This window comes from Panicum virgatum, chromosome 1N (assembly GCF_016808335.1).
Source record: "Panicum virgatum strain AP13 chromosome 1N, P.virgatum_v5, whole genome shotgun sequence".
NCBI lineage: Eukaryota > Viridiplantae > Streptophyta > Magnoliopsida > Poales > Poaceae > Panicum > Panicum virgatum.
In genome coordinates, this window is record NC_053145.1 from 12,234,828 (window position 1) to 12,243,369 (window position 8,542).

General features: G+C 47.8%; 1 protein-coding gene and 1 long non-coding RNA gene across 3 annotated transcripts; both read left to right on the plus strand.

Annotated features, from left to right (window-relative positions):
• Nucleotides 1-442: 442 nt before the first annotated feature.
• LOC120655174 lies at nucleotides 443-2,243 on the plus strand. Of its 2 annotated transcripts, none has more exons than XR_005667365.1 (2): nucleotides 443-620; nucleotides 1,358-2,243. It is a non-coding gene; the product is annotated as an uncharacterized LOC120655174 (long non-coding RNA). The 2 variants fall into 2 exon arrangements; XR_005667364.1 differs by having other exon boundaries at nucleotides 471-620; nucleotides 1,801-2,243.
• Nucleotides 2,244-6,091: 3,848 nt separating this feature from the next.
• Nucleotides 6,092-7,677, plus strand: LOC120655175. Its single transcript, XM_039932915.1, has one exon. The coding sequence runs from the start codon at nucleotides 6,491-6,493 to the stop codon at nucleotides 7,370-7,372; it is 882 nt and encodes a 293-aa protein (XP_039788849.1). The 5' UTR covers nucleotides 6,092-6,490; the 3' UTR covers nucleotides 7,373-7,677.
• The last annotated feature ends 865 nt before the right edge of the window (nucleotides 7,678-8,542 follow it).

An 8,542-nucleotide genomic window follows, 5' to 3' on the forward strand; every position in this document is an offset into this window, starting at 1 on the left:
GCTTCCCAAACATGGAGCAGGCCGGCGCCGGGAAGAACTGCGGTGCGTGTGATCTGGTGGTGGTGCAGGTGCCAATGCAAAGCAAACCGAACAAAAAGCAGGTCATGATTCAATCGCCATGATGGCTCTCTGAAATGCTTATGCATACTGATTGACGCAGCAATGATTCAGAGACCAACAATGCAAGGAGCCCAACTTATCCGTGATTTGGCGCAGCATTATCTTATCCGGAAGATGTAATATATAATAATAATAATCTAATTAAGAAAAACAGAAAGAAAAAAAGGCCCAGGCTAGTGATCGAAACCAAGTGCTCGGGCTTTAAGTAAGGCACTGTTCGGTGTCCGGGGACAAATAAAGCAGCAGGGGCTGGAGAAAGGGCAGGTGTATAAATTTATTTGCAATCTTTGGTGTGGCGAGTGGATTTGGCAGGCCTCAAAGTTTTTGTCATGTTTGATCGTGCGCTAAACAAGGACTTCTTATTGTAAGCAGCCGACAAATGTTAGTTACGAACCAAGGTCGACGATCTACCATCATCCACCCATATTTGCTGCCATACTTAGTAGTATGGGAGCCGCCGCCTCCCCGGATCTCCTCCGTCTCCTCCGTCTTCATCGGAGGTGAGAGAGGAAACCCCGCATCGTCTGATCTCCCCCCTTTTCACTCATGTGTGCTCGATGGGCTCACTATATGGTTCGTTCGATTCGATTTTGGGCTGCGAGATCTGTCTCCTACGGTTTTTTGGCGCTGCCCTGTGTAGAATATGCTCGAGAAAGATTGCAAATGATCGATTTGCAGTGAAGATTCGGGATTAAATGCTACAAATAATTAGAAGCCATTCTTGCGCAACCACTTGTGTGCCTGCTTTTGATATGGGAAAAAGTACTTGCTTGATTTCTTTAGAGACCTTATCTAGCTACCTTTCATGGTGCACCCATGAAGTTGTGACTCCTGAGACATGAGAACTCAATTTCTAGAGCAAGTATCTATCTGGCTCACAAGCACATCATCTTTTCTTTTTACCTTTGAATCTGTAGAAACTGCCATATGTATTGTCTTTCAAACATTGCGTGGTAATGGAATATTCACATATTGACACATTGATTTTAAACCTTTTTCCTACATGAGATTGTGTGCTAGATAGTTGTATAACTAAACACAGTTTTTGTTTGTGGGCTATGAATGCTGATTTGTATGTTTCCATACAGTTCACATGCTGATTTGAATCATTACTTTGTTTCATCAGTTAATCCATTCATGACCGATTGGCCATGCATGAGTATATATCCTGCTGGCTTCTATTATTGTACTGCAATTTGTCTAAACAATGCACTGCAAATGCTCCTTTATTTTCCAGGGACCTGCCTGCGGAGAGACCCCGTATGAAATGATTACACTGTAAATCATCCTTTCAGTACAAGAAACTTCCAGTTTAGCATCATCCTTTCAGTACAAGAAACTGAAATAAAACTATGCATCATCTTTTCAGTACAAGAAACTTCCAGTTTAGCATGCCCATAAATCATGGATTTGTTCAATCAGATGTTTGTTTAGGAACCTATTGCAGTGAGGTGATTGTTCATTTGTAAGATAAGTTTACAAAGGAGCTTGCATATTCATTGAACTATAGATGTCAAAATGGTTGTGAAGCATGGCTACAAATTTAACAGCTACTTTTGTCCTGCTCTTGTTCCCAGTAACTTTTCCTACCTGAAGAAAATTTTGTGCTTCTCCATCCATAGCCCATCCCTGGGTAGGTTACTACTTATTTCTTGGCTATCTCTGTTGGTGGACAAGCAGGTAGCGATAGTGGTGGCGGTTGCCGGAGGAGACCGGCAAGGAGCCGACGATGACGACTGACGACAGCCGTGGCGAAACCGGGTGGTCGTCGTCTTCGCCGATGTCGTTCTCTGCAGCGATTGCTGGGTTGCCACCGCCTAGCTTTTTGGCCTGTCCTCACTGCAGCTGTTGAGTCCCCAGGCAGCTGAACCAGAAGAGTGATACGTGGAGTGAGCAAAAAATACAGTGATTGAAAGGGATTGCATCAGAATTGTCTCGCTCCTAGCTTCTTGCCCTTTTTCAGCAATATCGTCAGCTTCAGATTCCAGAGATCAGATGCCTAGTGTAGTTTCCTTACTACTCATGAACGTGATTGTATATGGAGGATTTGTACGGTATGATCTCCCTAATAAATTCATATATATGATTCTGAACTTATGATCAAATGCTCGGTTTGTTCTACCTGTCTCCTATATACAAATGCAGTGATGGATTAACTTATCTTGTGTTCCAATGCAAAATTTAATCGATTAAGTAAAAAGCTTGTTTGGCTAGGTATAGTGATCTGTCGGATTCAAGAAGTGGCCCTACATTCGTTTCACGACTTAACAACTTGGCTTGTTAGCTCGCGACGCAGCTTCTCCCAGGCGCCGCTGGTGGGTCTGCCCCTCGCCACCTCCTTCCTCCAAACAGCAACGGGTGGTGGGGGCGACCCGGGGAAGCGCCACCCAGGGAATCCATTAGCAAGTGAAATCCCCTCCAGGGGTTCCCTTCCCTGGGCTAATTTTCCCCCAGCTCCCAAACTAGCCCTCATTGGGAAAGAGAGAGATGCGGACATAATATGCGCGCGGAAGAACATTTGTAACAAACTCTAGAACTTTGACTAGTGCAAAAACTTCAGAGTTAAATGCATGACTAGTAGGAGTACCGCATAAACTTTGTAGATGGGCGCACTTAGGGTCTATTTTGTGGAGCTAAAACTGAGTGCTAAACTTTAGTACCTATTAGCACTCGTACCTTTGCTAAAGTCTGTCTACCCTATTAGCACTCCTGATACACTAATGCTAAAGTTTACTACTTTCACTAGCTCCTGAATCCAAACAGGGCTTAGTACGTGCATCATCTCTCTAACCTGCCGGTTTCAATTCTCCTGGAGAAAAAAATACCAAGCTAGCTAGCATTCACCTTATTACATACTCCTATTTCTCTTGCGCCAGTGTGAAATCTGAAATGGCTTTCCCATCTCGATCCCAATCAATACCGACGCCGGTCGCGATGGCATTATTAGCGCAGCTCGGCAGCCGGTGCCGGTTGGCGAGACCCATGGTTTGCTTTGCTCCTCCTCCTCGTCGAGCGCGGCAAAAGGCGAGCGACGAGCAGCCGCCGCCCGGCCATGCACGCCAATCATGCACACAAGTTTTCCGCCAGAAGAAGACGGCGGCGGCGGCGGCGCTTTAGCCGCATCAGCGGCTAGCGGTAGCTTTAAGAAGGTCCTTATCCGGGAGAGAAGTGACACTGCTTTTCCCAGCAACGGTTTTCTCCAGCCTCTCCCTCTAGGTCTCTGACCGCCGGCTGCACGCGTGGCACACAGACACGGCGGATCGGATCAGGCCGGTGGTGCAGGCGACCAGTATCGATCGTGTTTGTCACCACTCGCGGGCGCCGCGTATTATTGTTTGCTCCATGCATGCTTAATCCCTAAGAAACTAGCAGCTGCCTTAGCTAGCTTGCTAGGGGTTTAATTTCCTTTTTTTAAGAAACAGGTTTAATTGCCTTGGTGAGCATTGGGTTTTGCTGAAAAGGAACTGTTTCTGGTCTGGGCTTTGAACGAGTAGTGGCCGGTGAAGCAAATAAAGTTGTGTGGCTGTATGGATACAGCGGTAGAGACCAGAGATCAAAAGTGACAAGTGATCGATACTTGCATTGTGGTTACAAATAAATCAGTACCTACTGCTGGAAATAAATTTGTGTTAAGATTGTGATCTTCACTATTAAGGCAAATAAAAAATGATAAGGAAAGCATTTAAACTGCCTAAATGCGATTATAAAACTTAATGATGAAAATTAATGGGTTGTGATCAGCAGACCCTTTAGTTTGTTTCCAAACAGAAGCTGCCCCAAGCCCCGCAGTGCCTATAAATATAAGGTCGTGGTTAGCACCTTAATCACGTTATTCTCAAAACCCTAGCCACCAAGTCTGATCGCTAAGGGCACTGGAGGAGTTTGGAAGGCCAAGCACTCGCGGTCAATACCGTTGGCGACCTGAGAGGCGTCGCTACCCTACAGCATCAACACCGACAAGTATGACTACTTCATCTACAGCTGAGGCATCAATGGCTGCTGCTACTACTGTTAACGCTTGTATAATGATTTACCAATCTATTCCGCATTAATTTGATCAGTAATGAGCTAGGTTATGTAAAGATCATGTTTTATGGGCCACTAATATTGATTTTTTCGACTGAATTTAATACACCATGCAAGTGATTTACAAATCTTTTGAAATTTTGAACTTTGGATCTAAGCACACCCTAAATTTAGGAAAAACAGAATATCATATATTCAGAACGGAGTATCTGTAATGATTGTTGGGCAAATTCAATGCAATGTTCGTTACTCCAATCAGCAGACAGCACGCAGCAGCTTATTGCGTACTCCCTCCGTCGCTAAATAAGTGTCGCTGTTGGTGTGCGTGCCACAAGTTTGACTCGATTTGTAGTAAATATGTGCAACACTTGAGTCTCCAAATAATTTTGTTAAAAAACTAGATTCAAATATCTTTCCAGTGATACTAATTATGTATCATAACTATTAATATCTTTTAATATAAAATTAATCAAAGTTATTTTTGGGGAAGCACAAACGACACTTATTTAGGGACGGAGGGAGTAAAGCGTAATGCCTCCGGGACCCGGCCTGTGTGCCTGCTACGTAGGGGTGGTAAAGGGCCTTGATTTTTGACCTAGATAATCTAAGGGTCGGGCCATAAAAGGATAGAGCCTAAATCTTATTCAATTTTGAACTAAAAATATTAAGGGCCAACTAGAATTGTGAAGGAGCTTTAGGCCATAGTCCATTACTACCCCTACGTAGATCATACAAGGCGTGCTTCCTTGATCGACAAGTGCCCTTATCCACAGCTGGGTTTCTGTTAAACTCGTTCAAGTCCGACGACTCCTATGGACCTATGGTTACCCTGAACTCGTGCCACGTAGCCCAATCACAAAGTAGGACAATGGATGAACTGATGAAGTGATAGGGGGACACTTTGCTGCTTTTCCACTGACAATGTATATCACTCTTGGAGAAGTGTCTTCAAACTTCCAAAAGCATGGACCTTGAAGTTGAAGACACTACTCTCTGTCTTGGACGTGTAGGTCAAGAAAAAACACCTGATCTCCTTATCTCCTAAGACTAATAGCTACTAGGTACGTAGAAATCGGTGGCATCGCCTCACTTTCAAACAAAAATGAGTAAATGTGGCCTTTTAAAAAAAAATGTGGCCTTTTCTTTCTAGACCCAACACACTTAAATTGTTGAAGCCCCCCATGCATTCAACTCATTTGTGTTCATTCAAAACGTTTTAGGGGAAAGTTGATGCTCTGCTTCTGGGGTGGTGATGTTTGCCAACAAACAGTTACCAGTTGGATAGCAGTACGTAGCAAACTTCATCTGATAGTACCCATACTAATTGCACACAGCGACGCGCTTTGATTAGTTTTTGTCCACTCCCTAGGACGTATTTATTCGGAGATGTTCATGTGCCCAGACATGTTTTAACTTTTCAGCTAATCTTATTGGCAGGCGAACTCAGACATATGGTTCATGCTTCATTTTCATATGGATATTTCCGGGTCACTTCCTAGTTTGGTTTCCTATTCACCTTTCTTGATTCAAAATGCAGATTTATTTGTTCGTTCAGTCGACCGAAAGCGACTCGGATCAACGCGAAGAAAAATAATTCTGCCTTTGCACAAATCTTGTAAGGGTTTCCATACAATCACCTCCTCCGAAAATGGCAAGACGATCACTCTCCATCTCTGTCTCTCTGTTTCCTTCTTTTTTTTTCTAAAAAAAAACAGAGTCACTGCATAGGTGAATATAAGCCGTGCAGAAAACATGTATGTCATGCGACAAAGTCCCCTGGTTTCTTTGCCTACGACCTGGAGGAATAATGCAGCTGGAGCTCCAGACTATGAGACATGAAGCATCTTTTTACAATCTCACCAATGTCCAAAGAAACTGGCGAGCAAGAAGAGCAGCAACCGTGGCTGAAAGCCAGATGATGAGTTGCTAAGGGTAGCCGGAGCAGCAGCAAACCAGGAGGGGTGCCCTGCCCCACACCTGCAACCTATGGACCCTGACCAAGCAATAATGCAGAGCCGCCACCACTCCAACCACAACCACGCCCTCTTCTTCCTCCTCCACCCCTTTTGCTGGCTGCTGCCTGGTGTGGTGATTAGAAGACGGGTCGGATTACCCACTGTGATTGATTAGCGAGGCCCCGGCCATCCTTTTCCGGGCCTTCAAATACCTGTCCCCGCGCCACCTTCCCCCTCACTCCAACCAGACAGGATAGTTGTTCCACATCCACATCGACACCACAGGCCGCAGGCGCAGCTAGGCTAGCTGCCCGCGCGCTCGAGCTTCTTCAAGTATCTCACCGACGAAGCCGGAGCAAGAGACGGTGGGAGAGGAGCCGAGGGAAGAAATGGCGCCCGCCGGGAAGCAGCAGCAGCAGCAGGGCCAGGGCGCGGTGGTGGCGGCGGAGCCGGGCGCGGCGCGGCGGCTGTGGCGCGTGGTGCGCGCCGTGCTGTACATGCTGCGCCGGGGCCTGCCGTCGGGCCGCAAGCTCGCCATGGACCTCAGCCTCCTCCTCCACCGCGGCAAGATCGCGGGGAAGGCGCTCGGCGAGCTCTTCCTCGCCTTCCACCACGGCCGCCACGGCGCCGCCTTCCCCTACGCCGGCGGCGCCGGGCACGGGGCCTTCTCGTGCCGCGCGCTCGACCCGAGCCTCGCGGTCCACGAGCCCGCGCCGCGGGGGCGGCGCGAGGTCGAGTTCAGCTGCAGCAACACCCCCTCCGCCGGCCCCTCCAGAAGCGGCGGGGGGCTCGGCCTCCTCGGCGCCGGCAAGCGCCGCCGCCGCGGCACCCACCACGACGACAGCGCCTCCGGCGGCTACCTGCAGCACAGCACCTACTACGACGCGGCCGAGGTGGCCCGGGTGTTCGAGATGCTCAACGGCGACGACGGCGACCACTGCTACCGCGCCTTCATCAGCGACGACGCCGAGCCCACCAGCGCCGCCTCCGCGACGCCGTCCCCCGCGCAGCTGCTGTACTGGGCGGTGGCGCGCAGCCCCGCCGTGGCGGCGGCGGCGAAGGGCCGCAGGGCGCCGCGCGCCACCGACTCGCCCGCGGACGGCGCCGCGGGGGTGGACCGGCAGGCGGACGAGTTCATCCGGCGGTTCTACGAGCAGCTCCGCGCGCAGAGGAGCGCCGCGTCCACCCCGGACTACTACGGCCACGCCGCCGGCGCCAGCCCCTACACCACCCCGCGCGCGCGGCGGCCCGTCGCCGCCGGCATCGCCTAGTTCGATCAAACGGCAGACGGCCATCCTGCCGAGAACGAACGAAGTGCTCACCGTGCGCGGCCGCCGGCTGGCCGGCCGATGAGCGAAGGCCCTTACTTTTAGGCCAGCTGCATGAGGCCTGCCTGCCTCGTGTCCAACTTCAACCACCCCTGCTTGTACACCGCGACACCATGCTTGCCATCCATCCCTTCACGTGTTTTGTGCGTGAAACTACCTTGATCTTGTTCCTGTTGTCGTCTTCTTCTTTTTTCACTCTAGTTGAATGATGATGGAGGGGTTTTAAACCAAATCATACCTTCTACTTAGTTACTACTCCCTCGTTCCAAATTATAAGTCATTTTATGAATCTTGGAGAGTCAAACCATCTCAAAATTTGATCAAAATTATAAAAAAAACACAAAAAAATTATGATATCAATAGGTATACTATGAAAATATAGCTAACAAAAAATCTAACGATACTTAATTGGTATCATAAATATTATTATTTTGTTATATAAATTTGATCAAATTTAAAAAAAATTAACCCTCTAAAATCCTTGAAATGACTTATAATTTGAAACGGATGGAGTAGTTGATTAATGATACTGCTAGTACCAAATTATACTGGGTGATGTAGAGCAGGGAAAGTAGCTAGGTTGATGCGGAGGGAGGGCCGGGAGTAAAGGGAGGGGCAAGCAAGGACAGGGAGTCCACCAACTCGGTTGGGATTTAGCGCGGTACGGCGGCCAGCGGCTTGGTACGCCTGCTGTGGTGTGTCGGGCATCGGCCGGGACACAAGGTCCTGTTTGGTTGCAAAAATCAAAATTCCAAAAAAAAATCTGGTATCTGCATGGAGACTTAAATCTAGACAAAATAAAAAAAATATTGTGACTGTCTGTAAATGACGAGACGAATCTAATAAACCTAATTAGGCTTTAATCAGACGCTAAATTGCTACAGTAATACTACAGTAAATAATCTCTAATGATGAATTAATTAGATTCATTAGATTCGTCTCGTGATTTACAGACGAGTTCTATAATTATTTTTTTAATTAGTTTATATTTAGTACTTCAAATGTGGAAAGAGGTTTTTTTTCCAAACACCCCCCAAACCTCTCCGTAGCGGAATCACAGCGCCACCAGCCGGTCCTTGTTTATGGGTGTGGTTGGGTTGCATGCTACCTGTG